The sequence below is a fragment of the Erythrolamprus reginae genome, chromosome 3 (assembly GCF_031021105.1).
Source record: "Erythrolamprus reginae isolate rEryReg1 chromosome 3, rEryReg1.hap1, whole genome shotgun sequence".
Taxonomy (NCBI): domain Eukaryota; kingdom Metazoa; phylum Chordata; class Lepidosauria; order Squamata; family Dipsadidae; genus Erythrolamprus; species Erythrolamprus reginae.
In genome coordinates, this window is record NC_091952.1 from 25,185,073 (window position 1) to 25,204,603 (window position 19,531).

Below are 19,531 nucleotides of genomic sequence, written 5' to 3' on the forward strand. Positions count from 1 at the left end.
AAGGAGGGTGGGGGCAGTTCTAATCTCTGGGGGTAGCTGGTTCCAGAGAGTCGGGGCCGCCACAGAGAAGGCTCTTCCCCTGGGCCCCGCCAACCGACATTGTTTAGTCGACGGGACCCGGAGAAGGCCAACTCTGTGGGACCTAATCGGTGGCTGGGATTCGTGCGGCAGAAGGCGGTCCCGGAGATATTCTGGTCTGATGCCATGAAGGGCTTTAAAGGTCATAACAAACACTTTGAATTGTGACCGGAATTGATCGGCAACCAATGCAGACTGCAGAGTGTTGGTGTAACATGGGCATACCTGGGGAAGCCCATGATTGCTCTCGCAGCTGCATTCTGCACGATCTGAAGTTTCCGAACACTTTTCAAAGGTAGCCCCATGTAGAGAGCATTACAGTAGTCGAATCTCGAAGTGATGAGGGCATGAGTGACTATGAGCAGTGAGTCTCGGTCCAAATAGGGCCGCAAGTGGATCACCAGGCGAACCTGGGCACTGTCATTACAGAAGGGGCGTTGGTCCTACCTGAAATGCTTGATGGTGGACATAGCAGCTACGCATGGGTTAATCCTGTCTGCTCGGTGATTGGACTGAACCTGCCAAAGCTTCTAATAGTATTGTTGTTGTTGATTCCTGGCTCCAGTCCGAATGAAGGAGCGAAGTGGCAGACTCTGTTGTGCTACAGCCATCACACCCTCCTACAGCATCCTATGACATGTCCTATGGCTATCTGGGCCCAGGCTCCCTGTTTACGCCTTCTCAGGTGCCCCCTGTGCCATGCCCCCCTCCCCTCTGGTGCGAGCAGCCGCTCATGCTGTAATTGCCTCCCCAGACAGTCAAATTGGAACTAACACACAGTAAGAAGGCAATCAATATTGGCACTTATTTTTCAACAAACTATTTATTTATTTATTTTATTTATTTATTTATTGTTAGAGTTGAAAGGGACCATGAAGGCCATCGAGTTCAACCCCCTGCCCAAACAGGAACCCTACAGTACACCAGTCAAGTGGCAGTTCAATCTTCTCTTAAAAATGTCCAGAGTGTTGGAGTTCACAACGTCCGCTGGTAGGTTGTTCCATTGGTTGATCGCTCTGACCGTCAGGAAGTTCCTCCTTATCTCCATGTTGAATCTCTCCTTAGTCAGCTTCCAGCCGTTGTTCCTTGTCCGGCCCTCTGGTGCCCTGAAGAATAAAGTAATCCCCTCCTCTCTGTGACATCCCCTCGTATACTTGTAGACTGCTATCATGTCCGCTCTGGCCCTCCTTTTCTTCAGGCTATCCATGCCCAGTTCCCTCTGTCTCTCTTCGTAAGTCTTGGTTTCCAATCCCTTAATCATCTTGGTTGCTCTTTTTTGCACCTTCTCCAGAGTTTCAATGTCTCTTTTGAAGTGTGGTGACCAGAACTGAATACAGTACTCCAGATGTGGTCGGACCAGGGTTCTCCAAACACTTTAGAAATGAAGAGCTGTAGCACAACGATCCGAAGCTGAGTGACTGAGAAAACGAACTGGAGCCAGGAATGAACCACAGCAACATTTGATGCTTTGGCAGACTCAGTCCAGTTATCGAGTGGACAGGATTAACCCATGCATGGCTGCTATATCCACCATGAGGGAAAAAGGACCAGTTTATCTGAGGGACAATCTCTTCCAGTCACAACCATCCCCCCCCCCACCAAAAGCAGGGAGGCAAGGAATGCTGCAGGTTCTGTCCCCATAGGAGATACATTTGGCAGGGCCTTCTCCATGGTGGCTCCCTCTCTTTGGAACAACTTATGAATTATGGTGGTGCAGTGCTTAGAATGCAGTACTGCAGGCTACCCCTGCTGACCGTCAGCTGCCTGCAATTTGGCAATTCGAATCTTACCAGGCTCAAGGTTGACTCAGCCTTACATCCGTGATGGGTAAAATGAAGACCCAAAATTGGTGGGGGCAATATGCTGACTTTGTATACCATTTAAAGAGGACTGTAAAGTCCTAAGTGCTATTGCTATCGCTGCAGATATTAGACTGATGCCCACTTTGACAGTCTTCTATAAGACCCTGAAGTTTCGTCCATCAAATGGCTTATTTGATTGTGTGTTGTCGCTGGTGGGTGGGTGGGTATTTTTTATATACAGTGTTCCCTCGATTTTCGCGGGTTCGAACTTCGCGAATAGCCTATACCACGGTTTTTCAAAAAATATTAATTAAAAAATACTTCACGTTTTTTTCCTATACCACAGTTTTCCCCACCCAATGACATCATATGTCATCGCCAAACTAATAATTTTTGCAAATTAAAAAAAATGTTAATAAATAATTATGTTTATAAATATCAGGATCACTAACTGTCTTATTCAATGGTGAGTACCAGTAATAATGGCGAGTAAATGGTTGTTAAGGGAATGGGAAATGGTAATTTAGGGGTTTAAAGTCTTAAGGGAAGGCTTGTGATACTGTCCATAGCCAAAAATGGTGTATTTACTTCTGCATCTCTACTTTGCGGAAATTCGACTTTTGCAGGTTGTCTCGGAACACATCCCCTGCGGAAATCGAGGGAACACTGTACTGTGTTTTTATTGTTTGTAAATGGACAAGCTCCTGCAATTTTCTTGGCAAGATTTCAGAAGTGGTTTATCATTATTTTCTTCCTAAGGCTGAGAGTGATTGATGGTCCAAGGTCACCCAGCTGGCTTCTTGTCGAAAGCACTTGAACTCATGATCTCCCATGTCTAGCTTTATACCTTAGCCACTTCATCAAACTGGCTTTCTAAAGAGTCATCTAGATTGAGGGAATCCTTTCCTTCCTAGGAAGGAAAGAAGGAATCTGGTTCACCGTCTACTTTAACGAGGTCCAGAGATGCGACATTCTAAGAATACCACTTTGTAATGGCAAACCAACCATTGTTTGCAAGAGAAAGAATGGCAACCTTGGATGTTTTCAGGATGAAGCCCAGGAATTTATGATTTCAGGAACACCTGTACTAATTGACCTGCATGACAACTAAATCAATACTGGCTCATTCATGAATTTAATCTTGCCCCCCAAGCTTCTAGTATAAAATGGTGACACGTTCTGCACAATTTTTAACAGTATTTAAAATATTTTGGGGGCAATGTCTTTTAAAAAAATGTCGATCTGTTTTGAAATTTGGATAAGGGATTTGTATAACTTCATGAAATGTTAGCCAATCAGCTTCATGAATCATCTTTACTAAAAAAAAGTATCTGGAATTTTTTTTTAAATCTGCAAATGTACAGGTATGTGCTGGACTGAGTGCAGTGAAATTAACCAAACATGATCTATCATTATCTGGTTTTTAAGCAAGGGTCTTGAACAATTTTTAGATTGTTTAGAAACTATTTAATCAGCTATTTCCACTGTAATACTAATATCCGAGATATAAACTTCAGATCGTGCAGAATGTGGCCGCAAGAGCCATCGTGGGGCTCCCTAGACTCGCCCACGTTTCTGCAACATTCCATGGCCTGCATTGGCTGCCGCGATCAGTTTCCGGTCACAATTCAAAGTGTTGGTAATGACCTTTAAAGTCCTACATGGCATTGGACCAGAATACCTCCGGAACCGCCTTCTACCGCACGAATCCCAGCGGCCGATAAAGTCCCACAGAATTGGCCTTCTCCGGGTCCTGTCGACCAAACAATGTCGTTTGGCAGGCCCCAGGGGAAGAGCCTTCTCTGTGGCGGCCCTGGCCCTCTGGAATCAACTCCCCCAGAGATTAGACCGGCCCCCACTCTCCTTGTCTTTCGCAAATTACTCAAGACCCACCTTTATCGCCAGGCATAGGGGAACTGAGACATCCTCTCCCAGGCTTTTATATTTTATGTTTGGTATGTATGTGTTGTATGGTTTTTAAATTGCTGGGGTTTTAGATATGTTTTATTTTAATATTAGATTTGTTTCACTGTTATATTGTTTCTATTACTGTTGTGAGCCGCCCCGAGTCTTCGGAGAGGGGCAGCATACAAATCTAATAAATAATAATAATAATAATAATAATAATAATAATAATAATAAACAACTTCCATGCAATAAAGAAAAAGCATATATAATATGCATGTATTTCATCTTGAACAATTTGTTTTCTTTATAAACATAATCTATAGGGAAAGAATTCAATATAAAAAATATGGGGAGTTGATATTAGGGAAAGGAAAAGGAAGAAATTATCATCAGCTATGCCAGCGTTTCCCAACCGGTGTGCCGCGGCACACTAGTGTGCCGCGAGACACAGCCAGGTGTGCCGCGGAGCTTCTAGGGAAGCTCCAGCTGGGCGTGGCGCTGCGGGTGCCGGGGCGGGCTTTCCTGAAATGGACGGAGAATGCCCTCTCTCGCAGCCCCCTGGCTGGGAGCGCTTTCGTTGCGAGAGAGGGCTTTCTCCGTCCGTTTCGGGAATGCCCGCCCCCCTCTCTCGCGCGCGCCGCTCCCCTTTTCTCTCAGCCCTCCCTGGCTTCGCTTCTCAATCCCTCCCTCCTTCCGTCTTTCCTTCCCCTCAGCCGTTCTGTCTGGGGGTCTCCCGCTCTTCCCTTCCCTGCCTCCCAGGCTTTGCCTTCACCACCCCCACCCCCTTTTTGGTTGGCAAGGAGTCCTTTGCCGCATCCTGCAGTTTGCACTCGGCTCGAGGCCGCTTTCCCTGGCTGCGCTCTTTATTTCTCTCTCTCTCCCGTGAGCCGGGGCGAAGGAAAAAAAACAAACAAAAACTTCTTGCAACGGGCCCCCGCGTGCGCTCGTGCCCGCGCTCGTCCCTTCAGCAACGAGGGAGGGAAGTCAGAGGGCGAGGGAGCGAGCGAGCGCTCTTGTCCTCGGTGCCCTCTGCAGCATGCCTTCCTTCTTCTTTGCCGCCGCTGAGGGACGGAGAGAAGGATAGAAAGGAAAGAGGGAGGGAGGGAGAGAGAGATAGAAAGGAAAGAGGGAGGGAGGAACGAGGGAGGGAGAGATAGAAAGAAAATAGATAGAAAGGAAAGAGGGAGGGAGGGAGGAAAGAGGGAGGGAGAGATAGAAAGGAAAGAGGGAGGGAGAGATAGAAAGGAAAGAGGGAGGGACAGATACAATGGAAAGAGGGAGGGAGAGATAGAAAGGAAAGAGGGAGAGATAGAAAGGAAAGAGGGAGGGAGGACAGAGGAAGGGAGAGATACAATGGAAAGAGGGAGGGAGAGATAGAAAGAAAATAGATAGAAAGGAAAGAGGAAGGGAGAGATACAATGGAAAGAGGGAGGGAGGAAAGAGGGAGGGAGAAATAGAGTGAAATGGAGGAAGAGATATTTTTTTTGTCCAAACTTTTCTTTAGCCCCCCCCGCGCCCCCCCCCCCGGTTCAGTGTTCCCCAGGATTTTGAAAATATGAATAATGTGCCGCGGCTCAAAAAAGGTTGGGAAACACTGAGCTATGCAATACACTTTCTGAAATAATCTATTTTCAGGGAAACATTTTCCTTATCAACTTAAGGAATCTTTGCATGCCTGTACATAGTGAATATTTTTTTAGACATGTTATTTGCTGCACGGTCATTTTAGACACAGGCCAGGCAACCTATAACATAGTCAACATTTTCAATTACTATGTCTTGCAGTGAGAAAAGAGGCATTTCAGAACAGAAGACAAACTGTCTTAAAAGAACCTAGGAAGTTGCCATATGGTGTCAATTTTTACTTTACCTACCTCAGTATATTGCACATTAATTGGTAGTGTCCCTTCTGTAATTTCAGATGGCTCTTCTATACTTTAGGACTTTTAGGAATTGAACAGCTGCTTTCATTATTACTTTTCTTATTGAATGATTTCTGGAATAAGCTTTTGAGAAATGCCAGCATTCCGTGGATTTATGACACTGAAAACTATTGCTCCACATAATACTGACTTCTACTTGAAGTAAGCTTTCATACAGATCTAAAAAGGTCTATCGAAAACACATGCTACTGAGATCTTCCATTGCCAAGTATCATCAAATTGCATGTCAGATACTGGCTTCCATACTAAAAAATAGAAGGTGAACATTCTTGGCTTAAAATCTCCTTTCCCAAGAGGTTCTACGCACAACTGCTTTAAACATTAAAATAAAGCTCCTGAACTATGTCAAATAATTCTTTGTAAGGTCTTGATTTTCATTACATAATGAAAGAAGGAAGACTATAAAAAATCTAGTTTAGTTTGCAGCATCCTATTTACATTAGTCAGTTCTGTAAGGCCTCAATATAGTTCAAGTGACCAGAAAAGCAGAAATGATGCCTCCGTATGAAAATCAATTACTGTAGATCAAACACTTCTTTGCTGGCACAAAGTAATAATGTTTAGGTACATTTCCATGCACCAAAATGAGCACATGCAAATAGCGATTCTGGGGAAGGACTTGAAAGATAGTATGTCCCTTCCCCCTAGGCTTATAGAATTTATACATGGTATGCTTGTATGTATGAGTGGTTCTTTAAATTGGGGTTTTTAAGATTGTTTTAATATTAGATTTGTTTACATTGTCTTTTTATATTGTTGTTAGCCGCCCCGAGTCTTCGGAGAGGGGCGGCATAAAATCTAATAAATGCAAATACAAAATACAAATATTTGCTGAAAATTTGGTGCTGGTGATGAAGAAACCTTTTTTAACGCTGCACTGAATTCTCAGGCTGCTTTACTTTAAGAAACAATAACAATGTTATGAAACATAATCGAGTTTACATGGCAAATTTAAGTCCTGAACTTGAAAGATATCACTGTATTTTCATTCTACTTAAAGAACACTTCTTTTACTTTAGAAAAATGCTTTGTGGGGTGATTTAAAAAGAAACATTTTTCCTAGACAAAAAACATTTAGACTATTTTTACGAGATTTTTTAAAATGTACATACCCATGATCCCAAAGGAGTAAAAAATTATATATACTTACTGATCCCTTTTCCATCACTCTGTTTAGCATGACAACTCCACGGCTTTTCTGTTCCCAAACCATCTCCCAAAAGTGACCACAAGTATTTGGAAGCGGACCCTGAAAAAGATACTGAACTTTCAAGAAAGAGCAGTATTCATAGGGCACAAATTTCTGAATACTATATGATCAAACAATATTTATTTAGTTATTCTAAATACAACACAGTGTGGCTTATATTTCTACGTTTGTAAAATCTGGCGTCCAGATTGGGGCAATTTAGAAGCAACAACAAATAACAAGCAATTGCAAGATAGTTAGCTTTGTTCTGAAGTTGCCAGATTGCAACATTTAACCATACATAGGTCAAAGCTTTTTGTATTTAAGCCAGAGGAATAACAGAATAATAGAATAACAGAGTGGGACAAGCTGCCCTGCTCAAACAAGAGTCGTTATCATTTCATATAAATGATATCTCTTCTTGAAAAATCTTCAGTATTGAAGCACCAACGTTTGAAGGCAAGGAAGATGGGACAGAAAAGTTCTTAAGGCAAAGAGGTCACCCAGCAGGATAACCTATATTCTGAAGTTAGTGTCACTTCTGATTTGCTGACGTGAGGAATCATTAAAACTCATGGGTAGGAAGTTCAATAATTTTTAACAGTTCTTGGCCTGACCAAGAAAACTAGAGACAATTTACTTTTCCTCCTAGATGTTTATCCCATTATTTTAAAAGTAACCCTCTCCTAAATCAAAAGACTCTTGTTTTTCCATCAGATTAAGCTGCACTACACTGACATACTGAAGCACAACTATACAAAACTGATCAGAATATAAGCAATGGCAAAAAAACCCCAAAGATAAGTCTTTTTCCTGTAAACCTGGAAGATTCTGTAATCCTTAAATTGAAAGTACCCAACAGATTACGTGTTCCCTCGATTTTCGCGGGAGATGCGTTCCGAGACTGCCCGCGAAAGTTGAATTTCCGCGAAGTAGAGATACGGTGGTAAATACACTGTTTTTGGGTATGAACAGTATCCCAAGCCTTCCCATAACACTTTAAACCCCTAAATTGCACTTTCCCATTCCCTTAGCAACCATTTATATTATTACTCACCATGTTTCTTTATTAAAGTTTATTTAAAAAAATATTTATTAAAGGTGGATGAAAGTTTGGTGATGACATATGACGTCATCGGGCGGGGAAAACCATGGTATAGGGGGGGAAACCGCAAAGTATTTTTTAATTAATATTTTTGAAAAACAGTGGTATAGACTTTTCACGAAGTTTGAACCCGCGAAAATCGAGGGAACACTGTACAGGAAATGGCTGTAATTCATTTCATTAATTTACAAATGACACTTAGAATGTCAAATGTTGTCTTTTGTAACAATTAATATATATATTAACAATTAATATTATATATTAACAATTAATATATATATTGGCCTTATTGCCATGCACTCAAAAGCCCAATTGGACATTATCAGGGGGTATCTTATTTTGGGGAAAAGAGATTACGTATATATATCTTTACCCCAAAATAAGATACCCCCTGATAATGTCCAATTGGGCTTTTGAGTGCATGGCAATAAGGCCAAGTGCTTATTTCAGGTTTCAAAAAAATATAAAACAGGGTCTCATTTTCAGGGAAACAATGTATATAATCTATGATGGCCTATGATTGTAATAAAGATTTGATTTTCACAAAAGTGATCCATTGCTCTCACTGGTTATAATATAATGTACGATACAATGATTTGCTTTTCTCTCACTTATGGTCCTATATACCATCTTCCCTCTTAATAAAAACCAGCTTAGTATCGATGAGAATTTTGGGGCTAAACTCACATCGATGCACCTTAGTGGGATGATGGAAATTGTGGACCCAAACACTGCTCATCCAAATTCTGCTAAGGCTCCTGCCATTCAGTTGAAGGATCTGAATTATTACAGGTGACATAATTTACAGTACAAAAGACCTCCAGCTAAATACGGTGGTACCTCTACCTACAAACGCCTCTACTTATGAACTTTTCTAGATAAGAACTGGGTGTTCAAGATTTTTTTGCCTCTTCTCAAGAACCACTTTCCACTTACAAACCCGAACCTCCAAAACTGTAACCGGAAAAGGTAGGGAGAAGCCTCCGTAGGGCCTCTCTAGGAATCTCCTGGGAGGAAACAGGGCCAGAAAAGGCGAGAAGAAGCCTCTGTGGGGCCTCTCTAGGAATCTCCTGGTAGGAAACATGGCCTCTACCCTCCCTATGGTTTCCCCAAGCACACGATTATTTGCTTTTATATTGATTCCTATGGGAAAAATTGCTTCTTCTTACAAACTTTTCTACTTAAGAACCTGGTCACAGAATGAATTAAGTTCATAAGTAGAGTTACCACTGTATTAGTTTTGTGAGATAGCATTTGGGTGCTGATTCTTGAACTTTAAAACGTTGCCTATAGAGATTCTTTATAAAGATCCTGTACTGAAATTTTCATGCTCTTAGATTTAATAAAATGTGAAACTAAAGAACAGCTTCCTCAATTTGTGGACCAGTGGCTTCTTAGTATTTCAAGATATCTTCTATATAATGCAGATCTGTTAAAAACACACATACACACACACACACACACACAAAGAGAGAAGATAAACCCTATGTTAATCATCTTCGACAGCTCGGATCCAATAAATTAAAGGAAAAGTGTTGAAACAGGGCCAAAAGAACAGATTAATAATTTAAAGTACCTAGGGGGCAAGATTTTATCGGAGGAAGCAGCTTTGGAAAGAGAAAATGATGTGATCAACAACCAACAGGAAGGGTGTGGCACACCACTTCCTACAGTGTGCTATTTCAGGAGTAGACAGCTTGATTCGGTCTTAATAACAATAGGCCATATGCTAGATTAGCATTCCTGAGAATGTCCTCCAGATGTGTTGGATCTAAAGACCCTTAATCCCTGGACAACATTGTCCTAAGAGTTGTCCAAGAAGTCTTCCCTAGGTACTGCCCACACTTTCAAAAAAAACCCATGTAATTCTGAGAACTAATGAGGAAAGATTAGCAGTTTAAAGTCAATTCTTTTAGGTAGAACTGCATACTTCCACACTAGTTAAACTATAAAGCATGGAAATATGTGACCACATTTTGAGTACTTAGCAACTGGCCCATATTTATGGCTATTTGCAGCGTTCCAGGGTCATGTGACTGACATTTACAATGCTTTTACTAAAAACTGGCATTTATTCTCAGTTTTCAGCAAACATGCCCCACTGCAAACAATGCAATATTAGAGCCACGGTGGCGCAGCAGGTAGAATGCAGTACTGCAGGCCACTGAAGCTGACTGTAGATCTGTAGGTCAGTGGTTCAAATCTCATCACTGGCTCAAGGTTGACTCAGCCTTCCATCCTTCCGAGGTGGATAAAATGAGGACCCAGATTGTGGGGGTAATAGGCGGGCTCTGTTAAAAAGTGCTATTGCTAACATGTTGTAAGCTGCCCTGAGTCTAAGGAGAAGGGCGGCATAAAAATTGAATAAATAAATAAATAATTGCTTAAACAACCATGGCATTAATAAGTGCCACAAAAAAGACTGTACAATTGGGATAATTGATTACAACTGTCATAACATGATAACAAGTAGGTTCCATTATGGCTATAAGTCAAGGACTATATCAGCAACTAGATGTCCTTAAGCCATATCATAAATGCTATTAGTATTCAAAAAGATCCCCAACTCTTCCTTAGCAGAGTTGTGTCCTATCTGACTTGAGGGATTTTGTTGTCAATCATGATATAATGATTTTCTATCTATGCAGTGTCTCGGTAAAATACACGAGGGGTTTATCATTGCTTTTTCCACAGTAGGAAATGATACCTTTGATGTTTTCACTAAAGTCATCATCTGCTTGCAGCATCACTGTTTGCCAATATCAGTGCCTACTTGATTTAGCTAGGAGGACCTTCACACTGGGAATATATCATCTTGTCATATATACCTGTTGTCCTTTGCTCATTTGTCTCAAAAACACCCTCTCTCCTCACCACAAATTGTTCTGTCGGGCTCTCTGATAGGAGCCTCCCGAAAATTCAAGGGTACAAATTTCAGACACACACACACACGTTTGAAAATTCAAAACAATGTTCTTTATCACAAAAGTCCAAATAAACTAAGCATTCTTTTTGTATTGCAGAGCACTCTTCCCAAAATAACCAGGTAGTCTGTACAATTTCAGTCATTAAGTACTTAGCCCGCAGCTGGGGAGAAACTTCACACCCCTTCTTTTTTCAATGAAGGGAGACACACACACACACAAACACACACACGCTGCTCTGCTTTGGTTTCAAAGGCGTGAAAAAGCAACAAAGTCCAGCACACAACATTCCTGACGAAACTGCAACAGATATTCTTCCATAATGGCCAAACCCACATGCTGCTATTTATAGCAGCAGCCCTAATTACTGGAGCCCCACCCAAACACAGGTGGCCTCCCTTATTTCCTGTAATATGTTCTTACTTGGTCTCTTCTACGCATAATTCTGCGCTTGCGTGGATCCAAAATGTCATCATCTGAAGCTATAGAAAATAAGGAAGATTGACTGCCTTGGCTGTGTGCCAAGACCTCCTCTGCTGAGTCACTCCCACCTTCTTCTTCGTCCAAGGAAACTAAACTCTGATCTGATTCTGTCGGCAATAACACAGGCCTGTGACATGTTGAATTTTCCCCTGCCTCCACCTCCCCATTCCCTGGGGCAGGAACTGGGCCAGAGCCAACCACAACAACAATAAAGCAGCATTATAGGAACTGAGGAAGTGGAAAGGGCATAATAACATACTATACCTATAGCATGTGACTGCATGATGGGTGAAGGTAAAGCATTTGACTTGTTTTCCCACACAGCTACCAGTTGTGCTTTCCAAAATAAAAAAACAGGAAAGAAAGATTACTATTTCCTTTCTATTATTCTCTTAAAGCTCTTACCTGTGTAAGAATATAACTTCTGTTTGCCTCCTCCATTTTTATCAAACTTGCATTGACATAATCATTGTCACCTTGTTCCAGCTTAATTCGGCTGTGGTCAACTGCAAAATGGATAAAAAACCACACTATTAAACACATAATATTTACACTTTGCTAAACAGCTGGTTTCAGAATAAATAAGTAAGCTTTTTTTGTTTCCAAATATATGGAACAAAAAGCAAAACCTTAATTCTTAAGAAAAGTTCCTATGCCATTATTAAAATGGGAAAATATTTAATCAGGTGTGGGAACAATATTTAATCAGGTGTGATACCATGAGCTAAAGGTCACGTCCTATGTTATTTTTTTGTTCTAAATAAAACACGCTGCCTTCTATAAAACTTCTCTAAGTGTTTTAAGAAACCAATTTATAGTTATAAAACAGCAGTAATTTAAAACAAAGTATACATAACATGTAAGTTAATGTACGAGTGAGAATAGGAAAAAAATCAGTTATTTACACAAGAAAACTTCAATAAACATCTAAGTCAGGGGTGTCAAACTCGTGGTCTGTGAGCTGGATGCTGGCCATGCCCACACCTGATTTAGCAAAGGGGGGGAGTCGCGATATGTCACATGACAATAATGTGACACTGTGGGACTGATTCCCATGATCTAACAAATAGAACAAATATTTGCTTCTTGAATGGGTGGTGGAGATGGAATACTCTACACAATCAATAAGAAGGTATTTTGTAAGAGATGACCAGCTGGGACTGAGGAAGGGGTCAAGCGGATGATCAGTCTTGAGTCCATCTGCATCCACGAGAAATCTAAGTCCAGCCCATCTTCAATTCCATTGATTCTTATCTACTGCAATGTAGATAATTTGCTAAATTGTCATATATATTTTTTGCTTTTTTCCGAACCTGATCCATTTTATGTTACTCCCCGATGTAGTGTGCCTGCATGCAATATTGTACCCAAATGATCTCAGTAACCGTGCAGATTTAAAATGAGTACCTCAGTTTCAAATTATTGGAGGCTTAGCAGTTAAATAGTAGCCAATCCAACAGTCAAGAGAGACTATTTACGAGATTTCCTCCATCCTCATACCTCACTGCGGGCAGTAAGGGCCCACAGCGTCGGCCTTTTCCAGGTCCCATGTGCCAAACAATGTCTTTTGAAGGGAAGAGCCTTCTCTGTGATGGCTCCGACCCTGTGGAATCAATTACCCCCAAAGATCCGCAAGATCTCCTCTCTACCGATTTTCCGGAAAGTCCTGGCTTTTCCAGCAGGCCTGGAATTAGATAGATTGTAATGTTTGCATGGTTTTTTTAATGATGTTATCATTTTTATTATATTGTTGATTTTATTGTTGTATTTTTATTGCAACAAATAAATAAATAAATAAATAAATAAATAAATAAATAAGAATTAATTTAACACAGAATGTATGTAACGTGTCCATTCAACAACAACAACAAAAACTACATTTTTCCTAGTTGCATTTTCCAGATACATGAATGGTCCCATGTAGAATGCTTTACACTAAACTAAATTTGGATTATCAACACATGGGTAACATAGTTAAATTACCTGTAACCAGGAAAACCAGATGAAGCCAACCATGGATGCTCCTAGCAATATAAACCACTGCGAGCTCTAAAAATACTAACCTTTAAAAAAAAATGTGTATAATCTTATTTCTAACAAGCACAATACAGAACATAGAGATATGCTAATATAGAATTTGAAATAGGTAGATAGATAGATAGCAATGTTTTAAGTACAAGATTATAAAATGGTTGGTTATGACCTTTAAAGCCCTTCATGGCATTGGACCAGAATATCTCCGAGATCGCCTCCTGCCACACGAATCCCAGCGACCGATCAGGTCCCACAGAGTGGGCCTTCTCCGGGTCCCGTCAACTAAACAATGTCGGTTGGCGGGCCCCAGGGGAAGAGCCTTCTCTGTGGCGGCACCGGCCCTCTGGAACCAACTCCCCCTGGAGATTAGAACTGCCCCTACTCTTCCTGCCTTCCGTAAACTCCTTAAAACCCACCTTTGCCGTCAGGCATGGGGGAACTGAAACATCTTCCCCTGGGCATGTTTAATTTATATATGGTATGCTTGTGTGTATGTCTGTTAGTATATGGGGTCTTTTAAATCTTTTAATTTTAAAATTGTTAGATTATTTATGATTTGTTTCCACATGTTGTGAGCCGCCCCGAGTCTTCGGAGAGGGGCGGCATACAAATCTAAGTAATAAATAAAAATAAATAAATAAAATCCTTCATATAAAATAGCATTTTTAGGATTTTATAATCTTGTCCTTAAAATATTGCTTTCATTTTCAGGAAAAACTGAAATCTCTATCATAAAAATATTTAATTGCTTCATCTACATTGTGTCTTATCTATCTATCTATCTATTTCAGTTAACATTTCTTAGAACCCAACCCACTGATTATCAATATTCAAAGCACTCTGACAGTAACTGCACTCTGTTTTAAAGATCTAAAGTTTGTTCCCTTTAGTCCACCCAGATATAAAAGAATCTCTACATTTTACAGGAAAACCAAACCGACTGGAAGCCATTTTAACTAAAACAAACAAAATCAATCGCAGTTACCATAAAAAGAATCTTCAGAACTGATCAGTAAGCGAAATTATGTGCAACACTATCGCATGTATTGAGTTTTCCAGGAAGGCGCAACAGATTTTTAGTCTATTAAATGATGGTAGAGATTTTCTAACATATGGAAAAGAACAGATTGGCAATCTGAATGTGTAGCACACATGACAATCAAAGCTCCCGAGTTAGCTGACTGTAACACTTGGAGATGAGCAGATGCGAAAAGAAAACCAGGACAGTGATGTGAACGTGAGACAAAATTTTAACCACAAATATTTGATTTTCAAATCCCCTTTCACCATCTCCCACCCACACTCGTTTCTTATGATTTAATGAGAACATTTTATGGAATTAAGTGCCATATGTCATACCCGCTATTTTCTACATAATACCATTTCAGATAGCTGAAGCGCCCCCTATAGGTCTTTTCAAAGTTACACATTTCTAGTTTCCTTGTTGATAGATTCCGGTTTCTTAATTGCTTGATCAGCCTTATTGCGCTTTTCTGAATCTGTTCCATTTTATCAAAATAAATGTGGTGCCAGAAAAAGTTATAACACCCAAAGTGGGAACAGGCCAATGAAGTGGAGCTATTGTTTCCTCTTTTGTGGAACCTATACAGTGGTACCTCATGATACGAACCCCTCGTCTTACGAACAACCCGAGATACGAACCCGGGTTCAGAAAATTTTTGCCTCTTTTTACGAACTTTTTTCTTCTTACGAACCCGTCGCCGCCGCGAAGCCCCGCCGCCCGGCTGTCGCTTTTTGAAACAGCCGGGGGGCTTCCCAGCGTCCTCCTGAACCCGAACACCAAACCCGAACTTCCGGATTCGGCATTCGGGAGGCCACCGAGAAGCCCCCCGGCTGTTTTAAAAGGTGACAGCCGGGCGGCGGGACTTCCCAGTGGCCTCCCGAACCCGAACTTTTGCCGAACTTCCAGGTTCGGCATTCGGGAGGCCGCTGGGAAGCCTCGCCGCCTGGCTGTCACCTTTTAAAACAGCCGGGGGGTTTCTCGGCGGCCTCCCGAACCCCGATCCCGGAAGTTCGGGTTTGGCGTTCGTGTTCCGGAGGCTGCTGGGAAGCACTCCCGGCTGTTTCAAAAGGTGACAGTTGGGCGGCGGCGTTTTCTTGCGGGTTTTTTTTCGTTGCACGGGTTAATGGATTTTACATTGTTTCCTATGGGAAACAATGTTTCATCTTACGAACTTTTCGTCTTACGAACCTCCCCCGGGAACCAATTAGGTTCATAAGACGAGGTATTACTGTATTTCCTTTAATCCAATCTGAAATTGATCTTTTAACCACCATATCGTAAAGCCAACTTGCATTTAGTGCATAATTAACTATAAAGCAAGGTATTTTTCTGATTTATTTGAAGATTTTTAATAGTTACATTTACAGTGATTTCAACCTCCTTTCCAAAGCCTTGTGTATTTCATGCACATTTTGGTCTCTTTTTGCTGTGCTCTTTGTGTGGTATTTCTGCTCCATCATGAGATAATTCAGAGCAGCAAGCCACGATCCAGGTGTGTAAACTCTTCTACGTAGGATTATTTTTTATCTAATCTCTGAATATAAATGACTCTTTACAATTACACAATTCACAACGGGATAGTGCTCTTTCAGAAACCCTGTTTTGCATTTCCCAGAACTTCATCTGACTATAATTGCAAAAATTGTCTGCCAAGTTTCCGAGATCTTTGGAATAAGAGATATAAGAGCTGTACCGTAAGCCCTAGAAAAAGCTTAACATAAAAAAAATGCGATGAAAAAAAGTCTTTTTTTTCCCATTGAGAAAATCCTGAGCCACAAATTTTCATGAGGTGGCCCTACTTACTTCTCACTGACATCTCACTAAAGGGGGATTTCAGTAACTCCCACATATTAAGTAACGCCTGAACCCGTGATTCAAATCTGTGGCACATGGAGCCATATCTGAGGACACGCGAGGTGTTGCCCTATGTCAGCTCCAGCTCGTATGTGCAAGTTGACTAGCTGATTTTCAGCATTCCAGAGGGTGGGAGAAAAGCCATTTTTGCCCTCCCCAGGCTTCAGGAAATCTCCCACAGACTGTGGCTGATGAAAAAATGGACTCAACGGGCTTACCCGAAGTTTGGAAATGTATTTATTTATTTATTTATTTATTCAATTTTTAATGAACTTCCAGTTGGGCAGTTGGACTGTTTTTTGCCCTCTCCAGCTTCCTGAAGCCTGGGGAAGGTGAAAAATGACCCAACGGGCCTACTGACAGTCCGGTGCTTCAGTGAGATCCGCGTGCATTCGTGGGGGGAGGGGGAAAGAGTATTTATTTATTATTTATTTATTAATCACATTTGTATGCCGCCCCTCTCTGCAGACTCGGGGCGGCTAACAGCAATAATAATACAATGTAAACAAATCTAATATTTAAGTTAATTTAAAACCCCAATTTAGAAACCAATCATACATACTAACATACCATGCATACATTTTATAAGCCTAGGGGGAGGGAAAGTCTCAATTCCCCCATGCCTGACGACAGAGGTGGGTTTTAAGGAGCTTACGAAAGGCAAGGAGGGTGGGGGCAACTCTGATATCTGGGGGGAGTTGGTTCCAAAGGGTTGGGGCTGCCACAGAGAAGGCTCTTACCCTGGGTCCCGCCAAACGACATTGTTTAGTTGACGGGACCCGGAGAAGGCCAACTCTGTGGGACCTAACTGATTGCTGGGATTCGTGCGGCAGAAGGCGGTCCCAGAGATATTCTGGTCCGGTGCCATGAAGGGCTTTATAGGTCATAACCAACACTTTGAATTGTGACCGGAAACTGATCGGCAACCAATGCAGACTGCGGAGTGTTGGTGTGACATGGGCACACCTGGGGAAGCCCATGATTGCTCTCGCAGCTGCATTCTGCACGATCTGAAGTTTCCGAACACTTTTCAAAGGTAGCCCCATGTAGAGAGCATTACAGTAGTCGAATCTCGAAGTGATGAGGGCATGAGTGACTGTGAGCAGTGACTCCCGATCCAAATAGGGCCGCAACTGGTGCACCAGGCGAACCTGGGCAAACATATAGAAGGTTGTGCACACATGCACGGGGGGGGGAGGGGAAGGGAAGGCATTGCATTATGGGTGTGGGTACATTCACCCTTTTGGCACCCGAGCAAAAAAAGGTTTCCCCTTCACTGGCTTAAGTTAAGCCTAAAAATGTTGCACATGTCTCATATACACAATTGACCTGCAAATTTCTGTTGCTTAGTCAGACATTTGTTAAAAGAGTTTTGCCCCACTTTACAATCTTATTGTTACAGCTGTTAAGTAAATCTAACTTCTCCAGATTTTGCTTGTCAGAAAGTCATAAAAAGTGATGACATGACCCTGTGACACTACAGCCAGGGTGGTGCAATGGTTAAAGTGCAGCACTGCAGGCTACTTCAGCTAACTGCTAGCTGTAGTTCAGCAGTTCAAATCTCACCACCGGCTCAAGGTTGACTCAGCCTTCCATCCTTCTGAGGTGGGTAAAATGAGGGCACCGATTATTAGGGGCAGTATGTTGATTCTGTAAACCGCTTAGAAGGGGCTGTAAAACAGTATATAAATCTAAATGCTACTGCTATAAATAGGAGACTGAATTCCCATCAAGTGATGATGGGAATGCTGCAACAGTTGCACATTTGAAAAATAGTTGTGTCATTTTTTCAGTATCATTGTAACTTTGAACAGCCACTAAATGAACTGCTGTAAGTCGAGGATTACCTGTACTGCAATGCTAATTCAAAGATTGGCCTTACATTTGACAAACCCCATTCCTTTGAGTTTTTGAAAAATTGTATTAGAAAAATAATCATGCTATATTTGGAATTTGAGTCATGGCAATTGGTCTTCTTTCTAGTTGCCATGACACAACTTCCAGACAATTCTACCTGACTGACTGATAACCTTCACTGACAACAATGCTGTAGTTTTTGTAAGCAAACTAAGAAGGTCACAATACTTACAGGGGCTGACATCTCTGTACCTGTTGCGAGTTTTGTTTTTCGGATGTTTGGCCATTTTACACGGAAAGTCACTGGCTTCATGTTTGATTTCCTAGAAGGAAATAAAAGAAGACATTGGTATATGCCAAGACTTGTGCATACAGTGATCCCTCGATTTTCGCGGGTTCAAACTTCGCGAAACGGCTATACCACGGTTTTTTAAAAAATATTAATTAAAAAATACTCTGCGGGTTTTTTTTCCATATCATGGTTTTTCCCACCCAATGACGTCATACGTCATCACCAAGAGTCACTTCTCTCTCTTTTTCTCTCTTTCCTGTCATTCTCAGCTTCAATCATTTTCTCATTTCTCTTTTTTTCTCCCCTTTTTTCTATCATTTCTCTCTCTCTCTACCTTCCACTCTCCCTCCCTTTTGCTTTCTCTCTCTCTCTTTCTCCCTCTCTCTCTCCCCTTTCTATCTCACTCTGTCTCTGTCTCACTCTGTCTGTTGCTCTCTCTCTGTGAGAACGCCTGCCCCGCCTCTTCTGCAGTCCTCTCGCTGACAGCTGGGATGAAAGCACTCTCAGCTAAGGGATTGCGAGAGGGGCGTGGCAGGCATTCTCAAAGCGCTCAGAGCGGCTAGCGGCCGAATGAGGACGAGAAGCCATAGCCACCAGCGCTGCTGCAGGAGGACCCATGCCTCAAGAAAGCCAGTGAGAGGGGCGGATCGGGTGGGTGGGGGTTAGCGGCGAGGGGGCCGGAGGCGCTGGGGCGGCCGACATTCAAAACAATCTTTGCCGGCCTCCACACTTTCGTTGCTCCCCACTCCCAACTTTATGCCTGGTTTCTTGCGCAGCCTTGGAAAAGGGTGCGCGGGGGTAGTTTTTGGCTGTCCATAGCCAAAAATGGTGTTTTTACTTCCGCATCTCTACTTCGCGGAAATTCGACTTTCACGGGCAGTCTGGGAACGCAACCCCTGCGAAAATCGAGGGATCACTGTATTACTATCTGCTTTGAACTGTTGATTAAAAAAAAAATCAAGTGAGAGCTAGCTTTAACATCATGAGTGATTCTGTTTTCTCTTAACAGTTGCTGTGCAAAATTTCCAAATAACGACC

The 19,531-nt window shown here is 41.9% G+C and overlaps 1 protein-coding gene across 2 annotated transcripts in view; it reads right to left on the reverse strand.

Annotated features, from left to right (window-relative positions):
* The window catches only part of PTPN1 (protein tyrosine phosphatase non-receptor type 1), a 150,252-nt gene that overhangs the window by 17,834 nt on the left and 112,887 nt on the right, over window positions 1-19,531 (reverse strand). The window contains exons 2-4 of one of the 2 annotated variants that reach the window (XM_070744628.1): window positions 18,434-18,524; window positions 11,838-11,938; window positions 6,882-6,980 (exon numbers count right to left, since the gene is read on the reverse strand). In XM_070744628.1, coding sequence (XP_070600729.1) covers window positions 6,882-6,980; window positions 11,838-11,938; window positions 18,434-18,524 — 291 coding nt within the window. Of the gene's footprint in view, window positions 1-6,881; window positions 6,981-11,837; window positions 11,939-13,415; window positions 13,468-18,433; window positions 18,525-19,531 lie in introns of those variants that run through there. The other variant, XM_070744627.1, reaches the window with a different exon arrangement.